Here is a 26623-nt window from a genome sequence, read left to right on the forward strand (position 1 = left end):
ATATAACAACCTCTTACGTAAGAAGTAAGATTGTTTTTAGGTTTAGCTTATAACCGCTAACAACATTAGCGGTTTCACAATTTTTTAAAATAAAGTGAAAGAGACTTGTTTTTATTGAAAGGCAGCCTCTTTGAACTTGTTAGTATAATTGCCAATGCTCACTTTTCTTGCTTTAGGCTAAAACTTGTTAATTAACCAAGGACGCAAAGAGACCTATTATTAGTTAGGTGCAGTCTAAAACCACTAATGGTAATAGCGGTTTAGAGGGGAAAAAAAAAATTAAAGCCCAACACCAATCCTACGTGAGTATTTAGGGAATTTTTTTTAAAAAAACCAACTAGTTTTAAACCCGTGTGATGCACAATTGTTTAACATTTTATAATATATATATATTTGCTTAGTATTTCAATTTCATACAAGAATAGTACTTGTAAAAAATATTTTTATAGTAGTGTTAAATAAGTACTCCGTATTTTAAAAGTACTACTAACAAAAGTAAAACATAGTTAAAAATCTATCAAAAAAAAAAAAAAAAGATTTAAACTTATGTCATATTGTAGAAAACTGCATCTTCTAGCTGTTTATCCAAAATTACAAATTTATTTTTCAATAGTGATATTCTTTAAGTTTTTCTAATTATTAGTATCCTATAATATGCATTGCATATATATAACGTTTCTTTTTCTTCTATCATATGCAATATTGTGACTTATAAGGGCATATAAGTTTTTTTTTTTTTTGACACAGGTTAAAGCATAAAATAAACAACTACATTAAACTATATTATTAAAGAACGTAGATGTAGCAGGCCTTGAGTGTATAGCGTTTGTAACAGCCATCTTTGCCAACTTATGAGCCTCTTCAACCTTTGATCTTTGTTCTTTGCGTATTATACACCACTCCAAGTTACGACCTATCCTACCTATTTCATTGATCGTCCAAAGTATTATTTTTTTCTTGAGGTCCCTTACCTTGTAGTATGTCCACCAACTTGCTAGCATCTGTTTTGATGATTATGCTTTGGATGCCAGCTTCCCAGCACCATTTGATTGCCTCTAAACAAGCAATAGTTTCTGCTTGTAAGGCTAAATTTGCTACCCCATAGGAGCATCCTTTCATATTTGTCGCAATTCCATTATACTCCACAACCCATCCTGCTCCCCTTCTTTTTGTAGCTTTGTCCCAAGCCCCATCAATTTGTACGGAAAATCTTGATGTGCCTATATTCTGTTTTCCTATGCTTGCAATTTTATAGCCCGGGGGACTACTCACCTCTCCCTCTGGTGGATGTAAAAACTCCAGTTCTTGGCAGTCATTATGCTCATATTCATTTTGATTTTACATACTATTCTTCACCCTCTCAAGTATGCTAGTTATATGAGCTCTAGTGCCATGGAAACTGAACTCATTCCTAGCCAACCATATTTCCCATATTGTGGCTAGGAAGGTAGTGATACGATTACTACCTTTTCCATCCAAGCTATAGAATTGCTGGATATACCATATTAACCATTCTTTGATAGAAATACTCGGACTTATAGAGGAAATAATGTCGAGGCTTCCACATTGCCATACTCGTTTTGCTACTACACATAGCCTCAGAGTATGGTTAATACTTTCCTCTTCTCCACAAATCTCACAAGCCCCACTTTCACATATGTTACGAAAGTTTAAATTACTTTTAACGGCTAGACCATTATAGAAAATTTTCCAGACGAAGATTTTCCATTTGGTAAAAATTTTTTATGCCAAAAGAATTTTAAAAATTTTACCTTTGAGTCTGTAACTCTGTCATTGGTTGCAATCTGACTTATAAGATAAGCATACCCTGATTTTGTAGTAAACTTCCCTAAGTTCGTGTAATTCCAGTGTAGTAGGTCTTCCATTTCCTTCCCTGGTAACTCCAAAGCCCCTATTTCCGCAGCATCCTTTGCATTGAAAGCCTGTCTTAGCTCTCTTTCTCTCCAAGTCCAAGTTGACTTGTTAATAAATCTGTCAACCTTCCATCTCATTGCTTGTCTCAGGGTAATATCTGAGTTAGCCTCTGGAATCCTTCCATTCACCCATTTATCCTTGAAAACTCCTATTTTCGCGCCGTTTCCAACTTTCCATGCGTGTCCCTTCATAAACTGTACTTCACTCTTACGAATACCCCTCATCCCCCATGACATATTTATGTTGTTCCCCCTCTGTATCTTACCAGTCTTGAGCATCGAACCACCCTTTGTAGAGAACACTTTTGCCACTAGTAATTGCGGGTTATTATGCATTCTCCACGATTGCTTCATTAGTAGTGTATCATTTAGGACGGCTACATTTCTAACCCCCAAGCCTCCCATTCCACGAGGAAGTTGAACAATGCTTTTCCTTACCCAGTGTATTCCCTTGTTTCCTTTATTTCCCCATAAGAAGTTATAAATTAAGCTCTCAATTTTTGAAACAATACTACCTGGTAGCTTGAAGCGGCTATTCATCACATGAGCAGCCATTGCAATCAAAACCGTGTTTGCCAAAATAATTTTAGAGGAGAAAGAAAGCTTACAAGAGTTCCAAGATAAAATTCTCATAGCAATTTTATCTACCACATATAAAAAATTTGAGCTTTTGTTACCTTTCAAACCAATAGGCACCCCTAGATGATTATCTAGGTTCTCCATATCCCTCATCCTTAGGATGTTTTTAAAAACCAATTTATTCCGGTTCGAGGTGCTTGGGCTAAACTTGACAAAAGATTTGTTAAGGTTTAGTTGCTCTCTCGAAATTCTACAAAACCGCTGAACAGTCGACACCACTTCATGGCATGCCTTTTTTGAAGCTTGAAAAAAGAGAAATGCGTCATCCGCAAAGAATAAGTGACTAATTCTTGGTGCATTCCTTGAAACTTTAATACCTTTGAAGAGGTTAATATCCTCTCCAATTTTCAGCATCCTCGAAAGTATGTCCATACAAAACAAGAAAAGGTACGGGGATAACGGGTCTCCCTGTCGGAGCCCACATTTTGGTTTGAAAGAATCCGAGATATTCCCATTCACAAGGACCTTGTACGAAACCGTAGAGAAACATTGGGAGCACAAAGAGATCCAATGTTCCGGGAAGCCATACTTTCTCAACATAATTACTAAAAAATCCCATCTCACTCGTCGTAAGCCTTGCTCATATCCATTTTTATCACCCCTAAGTCTTGTCCTTTTTTCCTTTTATTTATAAGATTCAGGATTTCATGGCTTAGAAGTGTATTATCCGCCATATGCCTTCCCGGCACAAAAGCATGCTGATATTCCGAAATCAAATTCGGTAAGACCTGTTTAATCCTATTTACCATACATTTCAAGATACACTTGTAGATAGTGTTGCAAAGACTTATCGGTCTTAAATGTCCTACCTCTTCCGGATTATCCACTTTTGGAATCATAACAAGTATTGAGTGATTCCAAGATTTTAACAAGAAACCACTATTAAAAAAACTGGAAACCCCTTTAACCACTGAATGCCCAACTGTGTCCCAGTGTTGTTTAAAAAATTCTGCGTTGAAACCGTCCAGCCCCGGGGATTTGTCACTTTTAATACTGAACATAGCACTTTTAATCTCTTCCGAAGTAATCCTTTGGTCGAAAATTTTCTTTTCTGAATCCGTGATACAAGGTAATTCTAATTCCCTTAGCATAAGATTAATTTCTTCTTCTCCATTACTATTAATACGTGGGTCATAAACACCTTTTAGAAAGTCAACCACCACCCTAGTAACATTTTCCTGCCCTGCTACCCACTCATTATTAGAGCCCTTAAGCATAAAAATCTCATTTCTTTTTTGTCTTTGCTTAACTTGGGAGAACATCAGTTTGGAAGAAACATCCCTTTTTTTAACCCATTCCTTCTTTAGTCTTTGTTTCCAGTATAAAAAATCCACATCAATTTTGCTAATGCTAGAATTTAAAGAATGCATAAACTCATTACCTTCCTCAATGGTGCTTATCCTCATTTCTTCCTTTCAAGAGTTTCTGAGATATTGCTCCAATTGATCCCCCAAAATTTTTTATACTTTACGCACCACTTCCTTGTTAGTGGTCTTAGATCTCGTAATTTTCGCTCCACAATGAACATACTGGAGCCCTGCACGTCATTATTATCCCAGATACTCTTAATTAGAGATTTAATTTCTTCGAATTTGAGGCACCAGTTCTCTAATTGATAAGGTCTTTTGTTTGTTGTTGTATTTCCACTCCTATCATAGACTATTTCCCCATGGTCTGAAACCGTGAAAGGTTGATGAATTAACCTTCCATTTGGGTAGTTTTCAATCCACTCTTCATCCACGAAGGACTTATCAATGCATTCCATCACAAGTTTGTGATTTTCTCTTTTATTTGTCCACATATAAGTTGGACCAGCAAAACTGACTTCTAGCAATCTTGAATCCATCCTCCACTCCATGAACTCTTTCCATCCCCTAATAATCCTAGAGCCCCCTAGTTTATCACAAGAATGTTCTACTTGGTTGAAGTCACCAATTAACAGGCAATTTGGTGTATTGTTAACTAAAGAAAGTAGCATCGACCATACTTCACCCCTATCTTCTACAAGAGGCGCTCCATAAACAAACATAATATTCCATTCATTACCATTTGGTTCAACGACCTTAAATACTACAACATTCTTGGAAGAAAAGGCGCAAGAAACATTAAAGGAACTCCAAACTAACACTAACAAACCCCCACTAGCCCCTTCCGCATCTACACCGAAGAGAAAATTAGGTGCACTTTTTTTTAAAATAGTAGCACCTTTTTGGACAGACATTTTAGTTTCTGAAACAAAAATAAACATAGGAAGAAATTTTTGTTTAAGCCATAGAACATAAGGAAGTTTAGGGGAACCGGCTTCATTGAACCCCCTACAATTCCATGCAATTGTCTTCATATGAGCTTTGGGCACTGTGAAGAGCCAGCATCCTCGCAGTCGAAGTCCATCTCCATCTCTTCTATTTGTGGTTTTGTAACTTTGAGTTTCTTCGTGAACAATTCCTTAAATGGAGGAGGGTACTTCCTTTTGTGAGCAATCAGAGAATTCACCTCCTCCCCTACTTCAACACCAAGGTCACGTGCCATTTCCACATCAGAGATTGCTTTTGAGTGTAGCAACCCCATCTCTTTGTTCCACAGGTTGAAACCTCCCTTCTCTTGTAGTTCGAAAAGGTGAATCTTCATCCTCTTTAAACCCCAATCAGTGGTGATGAAGTTGTTCTCTTGTAAGTTTCCTGTCGATCTCGGTCGTGGAAGAACAGAGTTGGGAACTCTTTTCCTCGCCCATCCCACCATCTCTGAAAGGGTAGGGGAGCTGAAATCAATTTCATAGCACGGGATATCCGAACTATTAAAATCAGAGATTGGCGAGTTAGGTGGATTTCCTAACCCTTGTTGTCGAGGGATGATAAAGCCACCTGCATCATTAACAAACACATTACAATTTCCAGCTCTATTTCCTGGAATTTCTATCATAGGATGCACCTTCGATTTTCCATTGTTGCGCCTAAAAATTTTACAAAATCATTCTAGAGCCTTCAAAGGCCTTCTTCTTCCCCTTTCTCTACCTACTGGAGCAATGTCAAATATTTGTGGCCCTTGAGGAACTTGAAAATACACTCCCACCTTTTCTCCATCTGGAATTTGCGCCCTTTCTTAAGAATTTGAGATCCCAGTTGAACCCAAACTCTGCTTTGAGATATCTTCTAAAAGGCTAGTAGATTCACCTGACTTTCCAGTCACCAAATCTAAGGCCCAGCTTTCAACTTTCCCCTGTATTTCTTTAATATGGGCTTGGATGGCCCTCTCTTCTACATGAAGAGTTTTAAAAAGCGTGGGCCTGGAAGAAGAATCTGTTTTGCTCTGCATCAGGGAGCATAAAGGTTGAATAGATTCCCCCTTTCCAAAATTCAATTGCCTTATTAACCCACGTGCTATCTTGCTAGGGTTCTCTTCCTATATCACATGTTTCAATTTTCCAGAATTAAAAATTGAAAATTCAGAATTTTTGCCTCGAATTTCATTAGTTTCCTGGTTCTCTTCCTTATAGTATGCTGCGTATGGATCATTCACAAAGCCAAACCTCTTCCCTGGGGATAAGAAAGCATTTGGTTTGAGTGCATCATGCACTGTCGGATCGTCCCCATAGAAGTCATCTGGGCAGGGCCGTTTCAGAAATTTCGGTGGCCCGGGGCGAAGACAAAAATTGGGGCCCTAATTCACATATAGAATTTTAAAATAAAATTAAATTTGGGTGGGCAAAAAAATACATATTTTATTACGCATAATAATCTTTAATAACATCAAATTTCCTATAGATAAAACATTGAAATCAAAGCCTAAGCGTTCATATGAAAATATTTCTACGAGCCTTTCTAGAAGCAAAGTCACTAATAATGGTTTCTACATTGATATGTTCTAACATATTTTTTTCAATACATAAAGTAGCTAAACCATTCAACCTTTCTTGTGACATTGAAGATCTCAAGTAGGTTTTTAGTAACTTTAACTTTGAAAAACTTCTTTCAGCGGATGCAACTGTCACCGGCATAGTTAAAAGGATTCGATAGGCAATAGAAACATTTGGATAACAATCTGCAGCTTTGACAAACTCAAGGATTTCAGATGCTGACATCAAATTATTTGGCAAAGTCATTTGTAACACTTTCAATTCAGAAAAAAGATCATCTGCATCAACATCCGAAAAATTATTATGAGTAAAGGTAGTCATAAAACTTGTGCAAGATTTTCTTAAATCGTCATTATCCAATGATTTCAACCTATTTGAATCAAATAAAAAACCAAAAATGTTATCAAACACCTCCAATTGCTCAAATCTATATTTCAAAGAAGATATTGCAATATCAACAACCACCAAAAAATAATTGACTCTAAAAGATTCCTTGGGTGATTGTATTTCCTCATCATTATCATCATTCTCATTCTCATCAAATTGTCTTTTTCTAGTGATACGACGCTTTGTTGGAAATGTTGGCTCTATATCCATATCAAGTGCAAGATTTTTGGCAGTATTCAAACTAGATTCAAACCCTTCAATTCTATATTTCTCAAAATATGTGATCATACCTTGCACTTCGTTCATTGTAGCTCCAATACTCATGGATTTAGATTGCAACTTTTTACTCACAATGTTAACAGCAAATAAAATGTCATACCAAATTACCATGCCAAGTAAAAATTCATAACTTGCAAGAGAATTAGCCAAACTTTCGGCTTCACTTTTTGTTTTAGCAATATTAGCATCATCACCACTAGAATTATACAATTCCAACAAAGCTAATCTTATTTGGGGAGATTGAAACCTTATAGCTTTAACACTCTTAATTCGACTCTCCCATCTAGTATTGCACAAAGATTTAACAGTCAAACTCGGGACATTGTCAACTAAAATCTTCCACCTTTTAGTGGAATGTGCAAATAATGTGTATATACGTTGTACAATTCCAAAAAAAGAAATAGCTTTAACACAAGAATGTGCCATGTCAGAAAGAGTGAGATTAAGACTATGACAAGCACATGGCATATATAAAGCCCTTGGATTAATATCAAGCAATCTCTTTTGAACCCCTTGGTGTTTCCCTTTCATATTAGAGCCATTGTCATAACCTTGCCCCCTCACATCATCAATATCCAAATCAAGGGACTTACATACATCTAACAATACATTTAAAAGTCCCAAACCAGAAGTATCATCTACTTTTAAGAATTCTAAAAAAAATTCTTCTATATTGACTTTATCACTTGATACATTCACACATCTTACTATCAAAGTCATTTGTTCTTGATGGCTCACATCAGGGGTACAATCAAGGATTACAGAAAAATATTTTGACTCTTTTATTATTTTTATTATTGAAGTCCGAACACCATGAGATAAAAGAGAAATAAGCTCATTTTGAATTTGAGGACCAAGGTAATGTTTGTGAATTTCTTGGCTTTGAATACGTCTAACATGATCTTGCATTACCAAATCAAATTCAGCTATCATTTCAATTAAACCCAAAAAATTACCATTACTATCATCATAAAGTTTTCCACTAGATCCACGAAAAGCTAAATTATTTTTAGCTAGACATTTCACAATAGAAACTATTCGAATTAAGACTTGCCTCCAACGCTCTTTTTCCTTTGAAATTGACTCTTGCAAGTCTTTATCAATGCCTTTATTCATTTCTAATCTCACTCTTGTTTCATACCAAGTGTTCATATTAGTCATATGCTCAAAACTATTCTCATGTAATTTGAGTTTCTCACCAAGATGTTTCCAATCATTCACACCATCACTTGCTAAAAAAGTTTTGTTATTTTGAGATGTGAACAATTTACAACAAAAACAATATACTTTATCAGCTAATTTTGAGTAAACCAACCATTTTCTATCAAAAGTCTCACCATTACTCAACTTCTTAGTATAATAAGCATATGAAAAATGCCTTAATTTGTTATCAATTGGAAACACAAGGTTCAAATCTCTAATAGGTCCTTTTTCTATCAAAATATCCCTTCCTTTAATGTCAAGATTACCCCAATTTTTAGGATCATAAATATCTAAAGGAGGGACTACTTGATCATTGCCAACATCATTAACATCGGATGTATTTGGTACATTCGTTTGTTCATTCATATTAGTCGCATCCTCATTAGGCTCATTTGCCTCATTATCAATATTTTCATTATTTATATTCTCATTGAATTGTTCATGATTTTCATCTTCACCCAATTCATTAGAAGACTCTTCTACTTGTACTACTTTAGTAAAAAATTTGTCAATGGAACCCTTAAGAGATTCTCTTAACTCTTCTGTCCGTTTTCTTTTGTTCCTCTTATCATTACCAGATAAATATTTTCTAGGCAACATTCTTTCAAACAAAACCAATAATAAATTAATAAGTATAGAATAGAACAAAAACACCTGATTATTGAAGCAATTGAACAAAAGACTTAGTACGCTCAATTTGCACTCCAAACAAGTGTCATTTCAAGTAATCAAATATGAAAAATACAAAACAATTGAAACAAAAAAAATTAGTAAAATTAACCAAATAAAAATAAAATTACATAATTACATTATGATTTAAGAATGAAAAAGTACAAAATTAAAAAGTTAGATAAGAAATTACCTTAGCAAACTACTCCAGTACTCCGTAGCATTGAATGATGAACTCGTAGGCCGTAGCTCTCGTCAAACGAGTCGAAGCAATTAGCCAATTAGCACAATTAATTGAATTAAACAACCAGACAAGTAGACAACACCAATCAATGACTTAATATTTTTCCCCCAATTGTACAGATGAAAACTTAATAGAAAGAAAAGATTTAGATGAATAAAGTAGAGTTTACAAAGAGAATTATATATAAATAGATAAATTTTCTTTGAAAATTGAAGGATAAAATTACCGTTTATCATAATTATGTAGAAGAAGGGATTAATCTGACCGAAAATTGGATTGAGATACATATTGAAAAATAAATTTACCAAAAAAAAGGGGATAAAAATAAATTTATGGCAGTTTTTTTTTTTTGGGTAAATCAAATTCACTTAGGAAAGTGAATATTTTGGGAGAAAAATTAGGGAGGAAGAAGGTTGAACAGCGAAAAATATGGAGATTGAATTTCTGAAACTCACGCTTCTTCCTTAGTTTTTCTTTTTTTTTCTTTTTTTTTTATTTTATTTTTTTATACATAATTATTTTGGGGCCTTTTCTTAAACAGAAGTTGGGCTTTTGGTTTGGGGGCCAGGGCGGTCGCCCCACCTGCCCTGGCCATGCTACGGCCCTGCATCTGGGTTGTGTTCCCCTTCGTTTGTTAATTTTGGGCGCCAATCGTCCGGATCCATCTCATTGTCGCTGCTATGATCCGTATCACCATTACCCTGATTAAAATTATCATTAGCAGGGTGATACTCTTGCCCATCTTCATCATCATCGTTGTCTTCATTATCACCATTATCCTCGTCATCGCCTCCCTCGTCTCCTCCTGGAACATAGTCTTGTCCTCTCCAAAATCATCTAGTAAATTAAGGAGAAAATTTCGATATCTGAATCTGTCAGGGAGACCTTCTATCGTATTTGAATAGTCTGGTATCAAGGCTGGCCCATATAGCACTCAAAACCCCTCCCTTTCATATTGTGCAAACCTATATCTAAGATTCCTAGCAGCTGCAGTACTAGACAGATAACAATGACAAGTATAATGACCAGCACGCCCACAATTTTTACAGAATTTAAAAATTCCTTCATACCTAAAGTGAATCCACACCACCTAGTTATCTGCTACTAGGAGGTAGCATCCTGGAATAAGCAGATGCGAAGTGTTCACAAGAACCCTTGCCCTGAACTCCAGTGTATTCGGCATGTCTCCTTCATCGTGGTCATCCATTCTTTCCACATACCCCACCTGTTGAAGCGCTTGGAGTGCCCATGCCCTGTGCAAATTACCTAGGGGGAGACCTACTACCCTTACCCATAAGCGAGAGATGTCAAAGCTTACATTTGGCGGATACATTCCTAAATAACCTTGTCTGAAGTTGACAATCCTCCCATCAAGGGTAATAGTTTGCTGCTCAAGGAGAGCATCAGCATCTTGTTTTACTGAGCAAATAAAAAGAACATAATTATCGAGTCGGTGTACTTGTATTGCACCTCTTTGAATCCATTGGGTATTAATAAGCCCTTGAATAAGGGTTGGATTAGGTGGGTGATCTCCTACAAAACGAGCAATGATGGTATTATTCCAGTTAATATCTTCTGGAATTCTATCACTACAAGAAAAATGTCTTTTCGTAGCGATTATTTCGTAGCGATTGTATATTCGCTACAATATGCAAGCATGTTTGTGAAATAATTAAGGAACTCGTATCATTTTACAATCGCCATGGTTTTCCCGTATAAAATAGATACGAAAAACATAATAATACATATCCACACTATTTTTACACATTTATATAATTTTGAGAAATCGTATCATTTACAATCGCCACTAAATCCCAAAAATCGATACGAAAAGCCTTTTCAACACTAGATATATAAATATTGTTTGAAATAGAATACATAAAATATGTCATAGCTTATTGGTGAAACATTTACTATAAGAGTTTGAGGTTGCATGTTCGAATCTTATAAAGATCATATGCATGTTTTTTTTTTTTTGAAGAAAATGAGTTCAACATTTATAGCGATTGTAATCGCTACAATAATCACCACGATTGGACGTAGTTTTTCGTATCGATTATTGAGGCCAACCCCAACGATATTGAAAACCACTACTAAAGGCTAAGGAAACGAGGGATATTGTATCGAATGACCATTCGTTGGGAAAGCTTTTTGTTGCAATTACAATCGATACTAAAGGTTAAAATAATCGCTACGAAAAGGTTATTTTCTTGTAGTGTATCATCAGGAGAATTTAATACAGTTCCCATTCTGAAACTAGGTGGGTAATGTGGGTGGTTTTGAAACATAGTAACTCAGAGAAATAAATGAAAGCAACAGATTGTAGAAAAGGAATGAAAGGAACAATTGAGTGGAAGGAACTGTGAAGATCCTCTGCTTAAATAGAAGGAATAGAAGGAGAAAGTCATAGTTGAATAATAACGTTCAACTCTTCTGCTAAAACTTACTCAAACAAGCAAGCTTCAATATTGGCTAAGCAAAAAGGATGATCTGATATTGTCAGGGAAAATGCAGGGCGAAAGATTTCTTACATTGATACAATTAAAGCTCACCACCTGATTGGAGCATACGAAAAGGGGAGGATCTTTGAGCCCCTAAACTCAATGAATGCTACCTAGAAAGCTAATTGCATGCAGCAGAAACCCTAAACCTCCTTGGGAACTTGCGAAAAGACAAGAACAGAAAAACAAGACTCACAATCCTAGTGAGAGAAACTCTCGATTTTTAGAGAGAGAAACTTTAGTTAATCTTATTAGTGATATATGATTTTGTAAATCTCCCTAACTTTAGGGCATATAAGTTGAGCCTCTAACTTATCGTTCTTCTACCATATATATGAAGTATCAACCATGCAAAATAAATAAATAAAATAAAAAACATGTATCCCCTGGTACAATATACCTAAGAGGGCATGACTTTTTCTTTTTTCTCTCTCTTCTCTCTCCTCTCTTCTCTCTTCTCTCTTCTCTCTTCTCTCTTCTCTCTCTTCTAGGATTTTAGTTTTCTTGGCCGTTTAGGCCGGAAATAGTCTAATTTCTTTGGAAATTAGATTATTTCCGACCCTTTTTCTTTAATTCAATTTAGTTTTTAGTTTTGGTTTTTTTTGTTTTGTTTTGTTCTCTCCATCTGTGAGAGTCTGTCCCAATTTTCTGGGTTTTTCCCAATTTTCTGGGATTTTGATTCTCATCCATGGATGATAATTTTATTTTTAGGGTTCTTATAATAATTGGGAAGGTGATTTGGATTCTTATGGGTTTGGGATTTGTCATCAAACGGTCGATCAAAACATCAGCGCAGATTGCAGAGGTCTCAACTTGAAAAGATGCAAAGACATCGAAAATCATTACTCGTGTCAAGCTAGCCAAATATGCAAATTAGTTATGATTTTGGTTGTAAAAGTTATGATATTTTCTCTGAATCTGTGGTTTACAGATTTTTATTATTGTAGATGTCGTATGACTATTATTTAATAATATTATTACTTCCCGTTCAATATATATATATATATATATATATATATATATATATATATATATATATATATATATATATATATATATATATATATATATATATATATATATATATATATATATATATATATATATATATATATATATATATATATATATATATATATATATACCTGGCTACAAATTAGAAAATTTCAAAAAAAAAAAAACATTTACTTCAAATTGAAGAAACACGCCCACCTAAACATAATTTACAACCTGCTTTAATATTCACTTTCACTGTGGACCCACAATCACATTTATGCAAATTAAAAATAACAATTTTGTTAAATTTGAAAAACAAATTGATCATACATAATAACATTTTTTTTTTTTTTTTTGGAAACCTGTTTAAAGGTGCATCATACATAATAACATAAAGAGTCTTAAAATATGCATACACATATAGTGGAATGAAAAATAGAAAGGAACTTACTATTTCAATAGGGCGGGTCTATGAACAATTAACTTCGCTTTATTAAAAAAACACTAATCTTTCATAAAAATAATAAAATAAAATAAAAATAAATAAACTAATTTTGGGCTTAGCATCCCCGTATTTACATTTTCCCGTATTTACATTTTTAAAACGAACTGAAGTGACACTTTGTAAGTTAGATAACTTTTTTTCCACACAATTTTTTTAAAATAACAATGTACCTTCTTTTTTTTTTTTTTTTTTTTTTTTTTTTTTTTGTAAAGGCATGATAAATTTTCATGTATAAAGTTAGTTTGAAAATTAAGGTCTTTGTAAAGGCATGAGATTATTATTACTACTTTTTTGTTAAATATTTTTTTTATTCGGAAAAAACAAAAAGAGGACATGTGTCCTTCCAGATTCCTGATTTAAAATAATAGTATAAATGTGTAATAGAATTTATTTTTGTTTTAACAGGAAATTATACTTCCTCCGTTTCTATTTAGCTAACGCGTTCAATTTGGACACACATATTAAGGAGAGAAAGAGTGAGAAAGAATGATAAAGCAAGTGGGTAGCTAATAAATGCACATTATAAAATTTACCCAAAAAAGAAACGTGTCAACTAAAAAAAAAAAAATCCTAAAAAGGAATATGTGTCAACTTTAAAAACGAAGGTAAGTATAATTTAGTATTCAATTCACTATAGCTCTTTAAACCCAAACTCTTAATTCTCATGATGTGGGTACAATAATCAATCATGATGTGGGTTCCATCTTTTTGTGGAACAAAAATGGTTAACCCAAAAGGCTCACGAACTCTATAGAGAGAGCGAGAAAGGGACCATAAGAGTAACTTTTTTAATGTACAATGGTCAATCATGATGTGGGTTTTAAATCCTTCAATATGGATCAATGTATCATTGTCCCTTTTTGTCAAAAAAAAAAAAAAAAAAAAAAAAGTATCATTGTCCCTTTATTAATGTCAACAAAGAATTACAGTCAAGTTCCCGAGCAAAGAATGCAGCATAACTAGTTTACACCACAATCACCGCCAGTTCGAAACAGACTTCAAGATTCCAAGAGTTATGCAGAAGAAAATGAATAGATAAGTAAATACATTAATGTACTCTGGAAATTAACACATGGATATGTTGGCTTCTCCCTTTGTCTTTCCCAGCGGATGAAGCCTTGTATTCCCCCTTTACACCTATTCCTAACTATACAACTCTTCTCTGTATATACACTACCCTGACTTAGTATATGAGCCAAGTCGGCTCATGCTATCTATTTTGCCATGTTTAACCAAAAATATTCAGGATTCTGATTTAACAAACCAATCATCAGAAAGTGTCTCTGTCTCTTCACACACAACTTCCACTCACAAGCCTGCAAGGCAGCAATTGCTTGGAGAACAAAAATAGTGGGTTGCAGTGAAGAACACCGGATAATGATATATTATGTGATAACAACAACCAGCCACACCTTTCTTTTTACATCCCCCCTCCTCTTTCTGAATCATCCATACATAACTTGATCCATATAAGCATTTCCTATAATTCTGGGGAGCTCAACCAACTACAGCCTGTGGACCATCCCAGAACACCAAGTATGAGATCAATCCTTGCGCAAGCATCATTCTGAAAAGGAATGAATTTAGAAATTGTTAGCCGTTACAAGCTTGAAAAGTTGACTAATTCAAGACAAAACAAAGTAATATACCAGATTATTTGAAGCGTCTTCAATGTGAAATAGCATTACTCCAATACCCTTCCCTCTGTCAAGTTCGGCCTATTTGGGAAATATGTAAAAAGCAAATAAGTCACTCAGACTCCTTAAAAAGATTCATATTAATATAAAACGTGTTGATTGCTTCATCTCACCACACAGGAACACACTGAGATCCCCAAAGATGCCAAGACTGTTGTGACTTGGCTCATCATACCTGAAATTTTATGGTGTACAGAAGTTCAGAAACCAGCACGAGGGAATTGGTGCATAATCGATAATGTAAAACAAAATTAATGAGTCAAATTATTTATTTTTTTTAGCCACCAATGACTTCTCACTTGAATGGACCATATTATAAACCGAGAAATTCTCAAGTCCTCTCTGCATATGTTGTTCACTGAAATCTAGTCCTATAGTTAGAAAATCACTTCCATGAAAAAGGAGTATCACTGGACAGTGGGTAGGAGTGTAGGACCAAAAAAAAAAAAAATCTATAGTAAGGAGTTCAGAGTACATGAAACTGAATAAATCTATAGTAGTGTTTCCTTTATCTGACTACCCAAGTTAACTTAAGACTTGACATACTCTTTAGCAGACTGCAAGTGAACTCATGAATATAACTGCACCAGAAATCCTGCTCTCAACATAATAGCCTTAATAGGGCTAGTAAGGTTCACCTAAAGTGGAAAAAACTAATGTATAAATTACTATGGTCATTTAGTCAATGTTATATATAGCTTTCAATAACGAAAATATCACATAGAAGTTGAACCTTGCCAAAAGTTTAGGACATCTTTCATTCAAAAGCTTTTTCTATACATACTTTCCTATAATTCTTAGATATTGACTTTAGAGTCAAAGTTTACAGGATTTAAACTCTGATACTTCTAATAATACATCTATACATCAAGCCTTTGATCAATCCTCTTATAATTTCACTTGTATATAGAAATGATCACAATCAAACTTCTGATTAATTGTGCAAACATTTGGATTTGGAGTTATATTTCCATGAAAATAATCTAGCACATCTTGGAAGTAATTTAAATTTGACAACCCAATAAATTAATGCATATTTTTTCCATAATGAATATTAACCACATCGACATCACGCCATCAACACTACCCAAATGCCTGTTAATAGGATCCCGCCCTAGGCATGTAAGGGGGATCAAACATACCCAACCTTACCCTCTTCCAGAACAGGTTGTTTCTGGCTGACCCCTGAGACCGATATGCACAATCAATGTCCACTTCACAATAGATAAGGAGCAAAGACATTTTAATGACCTATGAACTTAGCACATTATGATCCAAAAGCCAAAGCAAAGACAAAAAAAACCAGAAAATTACCTCGGTGATTAGCACAAACTACACTGAGCCATTGAATAGATCTCCCTTCAATGCTGTGCCAAGCAACAATCTTGCTGGTTTGCCAACTTTCTAGCTCTGGAAGGACTACCCTAGGCCTTGTAGTATTAGCAATAATCAACTTGGCAATATCGTTATCTTGTGATAATAGTTGCCCCTTATCCAAACTTGAATGCTCTATAAGCTTATTGTGTTTCCCATTGACCTTTGGTATACAAAGAGCACCATTTGACAGCTGAAGATCTTCAGGATTTTCAGGAAGCAGAAAAGTCTCAAATATTGTATTTGAAATTGGCCTGCTCGCTCTGGAAAAGTCCAAGGTCTCCTCCTGTACATCTTCTTTTTCATAATCAGCGATGAAGTCATTGATAGAATTTGTAGTGATTTCTTCAGCAGACAATGCAGCTTGTTCCCTCAAAAACTGTGCAAACAAAATGTTGTTAACAACTTAACATAGACATCAGCAAATCAATCCATTAATCTAGCTGATAATCAGTAAAAACTCACTTTCATAATCTTATGACGAGCACTGCGAGTTTTGGCATGTTGCAACCATTGCTTGTGCTTCTGGAAAGCAGATTTACTCGAGAGAGCCTAGGGCATGGAATATCAAAAAGATGTGAATACAAAAAATCAATTTGCAGCTACTTACTGAAACATAAATACTAAATACTAATTGCTGTAACAAACGAAGATATAAATGGAAGGACAAGCCATCCTCCTTCCAAAAATTACTTAAAAAACACCAGTCACACTGGACATCGGGAAGAAAATATTTGGACTGTGGGCAAGACACTGGACGCCACAGAACAAGGTAAAAATAAAAAATAAATATATAGAAAAAAGAGTAATCCCACAACACTGCCACCTCATAACTCCATTGTTCCATTAACCTTTCTACAATGGATGTCATTGATTATCAACTCTTCAACCAAAGCAACCAATAACTGCCTTAGGTGTGCAGCTCCAAAGCAACTTACATTGCTTTCTCCTCACGAGACCGAAAAATAACACCAACAATTGGCCCATCAAAGAAGCATAACACCAAAACACCCTTATTATATTCACATAATAATAAAAAAGCTTTTGAACACCAGCCACCACACAACGAAGGAAATGATGCGGATCATACTTTGCACCTTTGTAGCACAATTCACAAACATTTGCAGACAAAGCTCCGGTTGACCACTACACCTACAAATTATCATGAGTGTCCTTACAAACTGATGTCCAGACAATGACCTTGAGCTTAACCTTTATATGAACCTTTGCCTTTCAAAAGAAATGCAAAAACTACAGTTCAGAGTTTCTGCAAGTGTTTCTTGACAATATTACAGAAGTTATCTAAGAACAAGCAAGCCAAGCTTTGTGATCAGGAAATTAAAGAAGACACTATGACTTTACCCAATCAACAACAAGAAGGTGATGCATGAGAAGAGTTTATGGTAAAGCCAAGGCCTGTAACTTATCATGTGAAGAGGTACCTTTTTAAGGGATATGGGGCATGGGCCTTGACATAATAATCTTTCCTACATAAAATAGCTTTACAATCCCTTAACACACATACTACATTGAGATGAATCCCCAAAGATATCATAAAAGATGTAGTCATTAGTCTCATAACAGTAGACCATATGTTTTGAAGTTCCACCACTACAACAGCTATAATTCAAAAATAAAGGTTTCCAATTCTAAAGGGAGTTACGGGACACGAATTAGACAGAGTAAATTAGATATGAAACCTCAGCAAAATAGACTTCAGATAATAAATTTAGATTTAGACAAAAATATAGGTCAGCCAAGCACTTACATCATAAGTAATTATCTCCACAACTTCAGCATTGGCAAGTACATGCGTTGGAGAAACAAGGTTCCCATTAACCTGAGGAAAAGTGCCCATCTGATTACAAAAAAATTCACAAAGATAATGACGCCTGCTTAATAACTAATATATACCTTTGCAGCCACCATCTTGTTTCCAATTTCTGTGTGGATCATATATGCATAGTCAACAACTGTTGCTCCCTTTGGCAAATTTTTTATCTGTCCAGAACAAGAAGCAATATCATTGTTGAAACATTGAGGATAATTATAATTTTTATCGACTATATGGTCCCTAACTCAAATAGATATTCAGCATCCTTTACCTCTCCACGGGGAGTAAATACAAAAACACGGCTGCCTAACAGATCCCTCGTGATAACATCCACAAACTCTCTAGAGCTCATATTGCCAACAAATTCTTCTTGCCATTCTCTTATTGCATTGAGCCAGCCAATCTAGAGGAATGAAAAGACTTTATCCATAAAATTAGCGAAAAATGCCACGACAAAAAGGAGGTGGTGAAGAAGAAGCGGAAACCAACACAATATAAATTCACAAGGGACTACTATAAACACAAATTAAAATACATGACAGATAGGATACCCTTAGTGCTGCATTGCTGTTGTTAAAACAGACTGGCTTCCCTCTTGAATTCCTAGCTAAACCATCAACAGAGACTCTCCCGCAATAGTGAGCAGCAATCCCTCTTTGAGCTATAAGATCCATCTCCTCTGTTCTAATCTAAAATAATTGAATATTTTGAAGAAAAGGGCCACAGAGAATCATGAGATGATACAATTGATAACAGCAAATAATTTAACAGCAAAATTCAAGATTATTTATATACTTAACACACACACATATCAATAGTTTACTATATGCAAAGGCCTGCAAGATCAACTGTTGTGAATTTGTGATTAAACATTGATGGGAAGACATCAATAGAAATTGAGAGAGCTATGTGTTTATTTGGAGTACTCAGAACCTCGTAATTTATATAGCGGACAATTATAATGAGAAAGAATATTCTTTAGCAACCTGAACTTCCAGCCGGAACATGCTCTCATAAAGAAATGGGATGACTGTTGTATGCAAACTTTGAAAACCATTAGGCTTTGGGGTCGCAATGTAATCTTTCATCTGTTCACAGAAGGAAAGACATTAACAGAGCAAATTTAGAAGATTTCATCTGCCATTGGCTTTAAAATATTTAATGCATTGGAAAAGGAGAAAAGATACATGTTCCAAAAGAGGAACTCCTTAAATTTCCATAACACACCCTATTGTAAGAGATCAAGAAACTCACAGATCTAGGAATTGGAGTCCATATGCCATGTACAAGCCCAAGAACATGGTAGCATATCTGCAAGGCACAAATTCAGAAGAAATTAAATATCAAAATACAGAGTAAAAAATAAAACAATATATAAATCCCCAATTAAAAAATGATACTTTCACCTGCTCAGAAGTACACAGAGGCCCGATTCCACTGCAAGGTTTAGGCTTGATAACGATACGAAGCTGAAAACAGCCAGCAAGTTCTAAAATTTTAATGATAGATAGATGGTGCTAAATGGTTGACTCACCAAATATACATTTAGAATTGTTCTGATAGTTAAAATAGAATAAGAAAGGTGAAAGCACCTGAGCAATCTGGTTGATCTCATTTATAGAAACATTTGCTTTGGTTACAGCTTTATAGATACTGCAAATTCATCAAAATCAATCAGCTATACAGACTCTCTCATTTTCAATATCAAAATTCTTTAAAAAAACAGATACCAAAAGATGAAAAGATTCATTTTTGTTTCCAAGTATAATACCCAATAAAAAAGTGACAGCATTAGTGAATATGTGATACAGATTAATTATCTCAAAAATTCAGGTAATTAAATTAAATGTCATGCAACAGCCATAGATCCTGACAAAGTGCATCTGTTAAAAGCTACTTTAGCATCTCTAGTTCAACAATAAATTCACAGGTATTTGGTTGTAACCACAAACATGAGATTGTTGTATCCACAAGACTAATACGAAATCTCAAACAACGGAAACAAAAATAACATGCTCCCTAGACTCCCTCATATATAGGTACTACAGCAACAGCATTTCACATAAAAAATTGGCAAACTCAACAAGGCTTAACAATTTAAATTAAGAAAGAAAAGAAATAAAGACAAAGAACTGCTGGACCTGTAAGGTTCCTTAAGTACCGCACGCACTTCAGTTTTAACAGTCACAAGGTCCAAGAACTGATCATCCTCAATCTTTTTTACCAAAATTTTGTTTGCCTGAAAAGAAGGAAAGGCACAGTAAGCAAAAGGAATAAGCAAGTAATACAAATAAAGTTAGTTTTCAACAAAATCTTATAGATCAATCAAAACTAGTAAGTTATGATTCCAAACTGAATTTAACAGGAAAAAATAGACTTTCTCAATGTCAGAGCAGTCTGGCACTTACATAAAAAGATCCAACAGCATTAGCAGACATTATCATCACACATTTACATGGAGGATAAGAAAACTATTACCTCACTTAGCTCTTTCTCATGTTCTTCATAAAGCTCAGAAACTCTTTTGGTGATTTTCTCATACTCCTGAGCATTTGTGTACATGAATGATAGGTTCTCGAGTTCAGACTGCAACACAGAAAAGACATTCCCACCAATTAGATCCCAAATGGAAAAGCATAAAGTACTTTATCTGATATAATAGGCTTTCATGAAAACTCTATGAGACACACCACTAGATCAGGAATAATAACCCAAAAAATCACACAGCAAAATAAGTTGGCAACTGCGCATGCCCAGATGGGTCGGTAAAGGCATCAAAATGACAAGCTGAATGTGGAATATCTAGTCAGTCTTGATACTTGTAGACAGTTCCAGAACACGGTAGCTCAATTTAGTACTCATGTTTCGAGATACAACTTTTGTAAGGAAATTGTACTTCAATTTTAAAAAGGATTTTTGTGCAAAATGCCTGTGCAGCTCAAGTGCTCGTTTTAGAATGCCTGTCTATGACCAGTTGACCACTGATCTGAAAGCTCTTGAGCCCAAGCTGAAATAGTCTTCAGATGAGATGCAGGGAAAGAGTAATTACCCCTCAAAGATTTCCCTTGCACAATGCCCTAGGTTCAACACCGTGTACTAATTCCTTGCATTACATAGGCCACGTGTTAGATCTTGTGCTTCTCAAAACCTCTAAATCGCCTATAATTACATACCTAAACAAGAATGATGTGCCACTTGAATGAAATCCTAATTTCTATGTGACATGATTTTAACTACAATACCACCATCAACACATAAGGAACCTTATTTTGGTTTTACATCCAAACTAATGAGATCCGTTGCGGTTACTGCCCATTAAGGGAGAATTAATGGCAAGCACACATAGGCCTAAAGTCCTGGCCCAATCACTGCAACAACTACTCTAACCGAAGGAAGTGGCTACTAAATCTGAGATATATTGATATATTCACAGTATTGAAAGGCAACAACTTCATTTACTCATTTAAGTTCATTTGATAATCTATCTTAGACATAAAAAAAAATTCACCAACTCATATAAGGCAACACTATATCCAAATAAAATTGTGACACAAAAAAGCTTTTATTAAAAGGTGAACGATAATACCTTTATTTTGTACATTCCCAGCAACTTTGCCAGAGGGGCAAACACCTGTAGAGTCTCAAGTGCTATACTTGTCTGGATGTAACAAATAGGAAAGAGCAGTAAATTAGTAATGTAACAACAATGCATTGAACTTAAATTCAACATTACCTGCTTATGAGATGGCATGTGTGAAAGTGTACGCATGTTGTGCAATCTATCAGCTAGTTTGACAATGATCACACGGACCTAAATCAGAAATTTAATCATCAACTGGTAATAACAATTGACAAAATAATAAGGAGATATCAGCAAAATGTGCAAAATTACCTCTTCTGTCATTGCCAGAAACATCTGTCGTAGGTCTTCTGCTTTTACATCTTGTACACAGCTATTTTCATCTTTGTACTTGAGTTTTCCAAGTTTTGACACCTAACAAAAGAAGAAACAGATGTAAATTCAGAACAATGACTTGAAACGGAAAAATGGCTAATCACCTCTAACTATTAGAAGTAGCACCTTGGTTTCCCCTTCTACTATGTGACGAACAGTAGAACCAAAGTCCTTTTCAATCCGGTCAAAAGTTACAAGATTTGTATCCTCAACAGTATCATGCAGTAACCCAGCTGCAATAGACTCCCAATCCAATTCCTAAAATCATGATCACAATCTATAAAATAGAACCACAAACTTGAAGAAAAACATAGATTAAAGTTACGCCAACTTACAAGTTCTCCTAAGATACGTGCAACTTCAACTGGATGAATAATGAAGGGCTCCCCACTGCGTCTTTTTTGACCATCGTGAGCATCAAAAGCAAGCTGTGCCAGCCAGCTTATAAACATGAATCCCCAAATCTAAAATACAGAATTCACCAATGAGGAAAAAACTGATACACAAGTGATACCTTTAGGGCTTTCTGAACCAATTCGAGTTCACCAGGAGGTAGGTATGAGATGCTGGGTTTAAGATCCTGAGGGGCGGCAAGGAAATAGACAAAGTTACAAACTCTGGATAAGTAACTGATTAGACATGCACATATCAGCTAAAGCTCATGGTCATACCATGCCCCCCAAAATTTTATAGGAAAGGCATTCAGTTTTACAAAAATAAAGCCAGAAAACATAAAGTGAAAATTTTAAATAACTATTCTTAGAAGCTCAATAGGTTCTTTACTTTTCTCTGCTATACCTATTTGAAATGAGCTAACCTTGCTGAGGTTTGCATAAAATGCTAGATCCTCCAAGCAAATTTTAGAAAAATTCAGATTTCATGTTTTTACAGGCTAACTAAGGTTAATTTATACAACAAAAGTCATTGAAAAGCACTATAAAAAAATTTAGGGAAAAATATCAAAGAAGTGTTCCCATCTGCATGAATATTATGCCCTAATCAAGAGAAACATAACCACCGAATAATCTTATGACACATGTCTCATTAACATACTTCCCCCGATCTTTATTAATCGCATCATATTCCATTTTGGAAGTTGCAAATTAATTGCAAATTACGTTATTTGAATTATGATTCTCTCTATCTATGTTTTTATCACAAGTCCTTTTTACTCTTTCTATCTCTCCCAGTTTCCCCCCACAATGCAGTTTTTTTTTAAAAAAAGGAAGTATATCTTAGTCTATAGCATCAAGAATTGGCCTACCTCTTATAAAATATTTACATTGAAATAAATCAGCCAACGCCCGGATTTTACAAATATTGTGTCAGTTAGCTTCATTATTTTCAAACAACCATTACAATTAATTCTTGACTAGATCAACTCACTGCCTTACTTTTCTCCTTAACTTCAGTTTACATATCCAATGAGGGAAAAAAAAAACACCTATTAGCCCGGCTATTAATACTTCAACTATTAGACCAGACAATTCTTCTTTCATTTCTCATAAGAAAAAATTGACTCATACCAATCATTCAAAATTAATTGAATAACTAGTATAGTATTTATAATTTAATTATATATTCTATTAGATAACAATAAATGAGTACTAAAAGTAAGAAGTATTAGGCCTTGCTTGATAAAGTAATGATTGATGAGATATTAACTTTTTGTATCAATCAGATGGTTTGACCACAAAATTAGCTATTTTAGCATTTGGAATATAGATAATTTAAAAGGTTGGAGTACAATAAGCCGATTCAAAAAGGCTGCTTAGCTCAGCTTTTTGTTAGAGTTGTTGCAATTCTTGCAATAAACTAGGGTTTTTTGTAAAATAGATGGTTTAAAAAGATCAAATGCAACCAGCTAGTCAAACCAGTTAACTAGTTTTGTCAACCAGCCACTAGCTCATTACAAAATAAGGCCTTAATAGCTACCATGTCAAATTAAATTACTAGATATTGTACCTAAAGAAATAAATTTTACAATGCCAAATCAATAAGTGAAAGTTCTTTGGACCTCTTTTCCATCTCTTCATTTTATTTTCATTAGATAGGGAGTAATAGTGTAATAAGTCCCAGATTCTCAATGCATTAAAGCAAATAATTTTACACATGTACATTCTCATATAGACGTTTATCATCAAGAACTAGCAATCCTTTAAAAGGTATAGTTGCAAACATTCATACGAAAGATAAACACAAAATGATACTAAAGAGCTTCATTAAAAAAACGATATTTTATATTTTAACCATGTCATACTCCGAGCAATCGAACATACCTCCCACAAACTTTCAGCTGTAACATCATCAATTAAATTAGAACCAGACGATGAAGTGCAATGCCATCTCCATCTTTTCGAATTCGAATGCTGCAAGTTACCCTTTAACATCCATTCAGAATCAATTAAGCAGGAAGTCCCTGACATATGACTAGGAACCCTACATCTCTGTTCAATCATAAATAAAATCCCTAAATAAATAGATTAAAACATAAATTCTCCATTTAAACAATACATAAAGCAGAAAGATGCTCACATGTATATGCCGGTTGAATCTTCCATTAGAATTCGGCGGCGACGACGAAGAACTCTGAGTAGTACTAGCTAAAGAACCAGTAAGAGCCCTAGGAGCTTTCCAAGCACAAGACACAACACTACAATAAAACCTCCCATTACTTCCTTCTCCTCTCCATAACTTCAACTTACACACACTCACACATTCAACTGAAACATTCACCATCAAAACCACGAATTACATTGAAAAATTCCAAATTCCAAATTCAATTCGAAAAAACTGAAAACAACACCTCAAAATCAAAATTCAATTGAACTCAAAATTGAACAGGATAAACCACTGAAATTGAGAATGGAAGGAGTACCTGAAATCGCAGGAGAAGACGCCATGTTCTAGAGCGAAGCATGAGGAATTGAAGCAGACATGGAAGGGGGAATTGGAGGAGAGAGAAGAGTTATGGCGGAAAATCGAAAGGAGTTGGAGATTGTTGTTTGGTGTTGGTGGTATATTTTGAATTGATAAGGTGAGTGTTTGGTTAGGGAGAGAGAACAAATTAAACCCAAAAAAAAAAATGATAATGGAAAACGAGAAAGTGGACTTAACAAAATTATCTTAGAAGAGAGTGGTCAAGGCCACACGAATGACTTTGGATTTTAATCGGTTTCGTATTAATGTACGGGATATTTATTTTATTATATGTACGCAGGAGATATTAAGAGGTGCTTATAAATAAAGTACAAATGATAGTGAAATTAAAAGTAAGGGTATTTCTTATTTGGATAAAAATTAAAATTCAATTTAATTCAAATCGAATTATCAATTCATTCGCATCGGATCGGATCAGATCGGATTAATTTTTTTTTTGAAAATTCGGATTTTTAAATCAGATCGGATTGATCTTATTTGGATCCAATAAACCAAATTAACCGAAATATGAAACCATGCTTTTACAAATAAGGATACTTTATATGAATCATGTAAAATTATGTTGATAATTACATTAATACTTCATATAAATTATGTAAAATTATGTTTTTAATATTTGTATTGATCGTGTACAAAAATGTACTCCCTCTGTTGTTTTTTACTTGCATCACTTTCCTTTTATGGATATTTTTTTTAAATACATCACTTCTATATTTGGTAACTTTATACTATATTTTATCATTTCTCTCTCCTACTTTAAACCCTATTCAAATTATTTTATCATTTCTCTCTATTCCATGGTCCCCACTTAAAAAATAAAAATATCTATCTTCTATCACATACCTTCTCTTTCATGGTAACCATCTCACTTTTACTATAATAATTTATTCACCCACTTACAATATTTTAATACTCTCCTAAAACTTTGTGCATTCTCAAGTGATGCAAATAAAAAAAAAACGGAGGGAGTATTTAAGACTAAGCTTTTTATAACAGTATTTTTATTTTTATAATTATTTTAGTCCCTAAAAATTTGCAATGTATTTTAATCGGATTTTCGGATCAAATCCAAATAACCAAATTTTAATTCGGATTGGATTCATGAGAAATTCGGACTAGACTGGATTTAAAAATCAAAAACCGAATTTTATTTCGGATCGGATTGGATTGGATTTGGCCTAAATCCTAACCTAAAACCGAATAGACACCCCAACTAAATAAAACAATGTTTTGGGGTAAATATGTATTTATGTGTCAGGTTTATGCTTTATGTTTGTCTTTTTCGATGTTAAGAAGAATTGTAATATACCATATGTCTAGGTTTATGTTAACAAAGTTTCTCAATTATACATTTTTCATTAGAATCTATCTCCTTACTCTGGATTTCTTGATCTTCAAGGCGAGGCATGTTCATATGTCGAAGAAGGACCATTTCTGCTTTAATGGAGAATTCCAAGCTCACGAGCAACTTCAATAAAGAAATCAAAGCTCACGAGCAGCTTCAATGGATAAGGGTGACGAACCCTACCCTTTGGGTTTGGGGCTAATTATGCCTTTCTATTTCTCCATTTATTTCTTAGGATTTTCAATTAATTCGGCAACAAAGCCACCAC

General features: G+C 34.5%; 3 protein-coding genes across 5 annotated transcripts; all 3 read right to left on the reverse strand.

Moving 5' to 3' along the window:
- Window positions 1-773: 773 nt before the first annotated feature.
- On the reverse strand, window positions 774-3113 carry LOC145570937 (uncharacterized). Its single transcript, XM_081630053.1, has 4 exons — window positions 1773-3113; window positions 1347-1491; window positions 972-1280; window positions 774-922 (listed from the first exon to the last, which is right to left on the reverse strand). Exons 1-4 carry the CDS (start codon window positions 3111-3113, stop codon window positions 774-776), a joined length of 1944 nt encoding a protein of 647 aa, XP_081486179.1.
- Window positions 3114-6276: 3163 nt separating this feature from the next.
- On the reverse strand, window positions 6277-9753 carry LOC145572099 (uncharacterized). Its single transcript, XM_081631125.1, has one exon. It carries the CDS (start codon window positions 8893-8895, stop codon window positions 6364-6366), a length of 2532 nt encoding a protein of 843 aa, XP_081487251.1. The 5' UTR covers window positions 8896-9753; the 3' UTR covers window positions 6277-6363.
- A 4333-nt stretch (window positions 9754-14086) lies between these two features.
- LOC145570390 (putative GTP diphosphokinase RSH1, chloroplastic) lies at window positions 14087-25144 on the reverse strand. Of its 3 annotated transcripts, none has more exons than XM_081629449.1 (24): window positions 24949-25144; window positions 24606-24793; window positions 24350-24439; window positions 22585-22650; window positions 22406-22498; window positions 22197-22328; window positions 22008-22109; window positions 21849-21926; window positions 21702-21773; window positions 20594-20701; window positions 20257-20354; window positions 19708-19768; window positions 19522-19584; window positions 19370-19426; window positions 19102-19203; window positions 18667-18804; window positions 18387-18518; window positions 18196-18282; window positions 18050-18121; window positions 16747-16833; window positions 16222-16660; window positions 15021-15082; window positions 14860-14928; window positions 14087-14777 (listed from the first exon to the last, which is right to left on the reverse strand). In XM_081629449.1, exons 1-24 carry the CDS (start codon window positions 24971-24973, stop codon window positions 14691-14693), a joined length of 2508 nt encoding a protein of 835 aa, XP_081485575.1. In that variant the 5' UTR covers window positions 24974-25144; the 3' UTR covers window positions 14087-14690. The 3 variants fall into 3 exon arrangements, with proteins under 3 accessions (XP_081485575.1, XP_081485574.1, XP_081485573.1); XM_081629448.1 differs by having other exon boundaries at window positions 24350-24451; XM_081629447.1 differs by having other exon boundaries at window positions 24350-24517.
- Between the last annotated feature and the right edge of the window lie 1479 nt (window positions 25145-26623).

This window comes from Chenopodium album, chromosome 12 (assembly GCF_948465745.1).
Source record: "Chenopodium album chromosome 12, dcCheAlbu1.1, whole genome shotgun sequence".
Lineage (NCBI taxonomy): Eukaryota > Viridiplantae > Streptophyta > Magnoliopsida > Caryophyllales > Amaranthaceae > Chenopodium > Chenopodium album.

Coding starts and splice junctions, on each gene's coding strand:
- LOC145570937 (XM_081630053.1), bottom strand. CDS start 3,113: ATGTTGAGAAAGTATGGCTTCCCGGAACATTGGATCTCTTTGTGCTCC. Junction 1,492..1,772: donor ACAGAGTTACAGACTCAAAG/GTAAAATTTTTA, acceptor TGGTATATCCAG/CAATTCTATAGCTTGGATGG. Junction 1,281..1,346: donor ACTTGAGAGGGTGAAGAATA/GTATGTAAAATC, acceptor TACATCCACCAG/AGGGAGAGGTGAGTAGTCCC.
- LOC145570390 (XM_081629447.1), bottom strand. CDS start 24,973: ATGGCGTCTTCTCCTGCGATTTCAG. Junction 19,204..19,369: donor GGACTCCAATTCCTAGATCT/GTGAGTTTCTTG, acceptor TTCTGTGAACAG/ATGAAAGATTACATTGCGAC. Junction 16,661..16,746: donor CTCGTCATAAGATTATGAAA/GTGAGTTTTTAC, acceptor TTGTTTGCACAG/TTTTTGAGGGAACAAGCTGC.
- LOC145572099 (XM_081631125.1), bottom strand. CDS start 8,895: ATGTTGCCTAGAAAATATTTATCTGGTAATGATAAGAGGAACAAAAGA.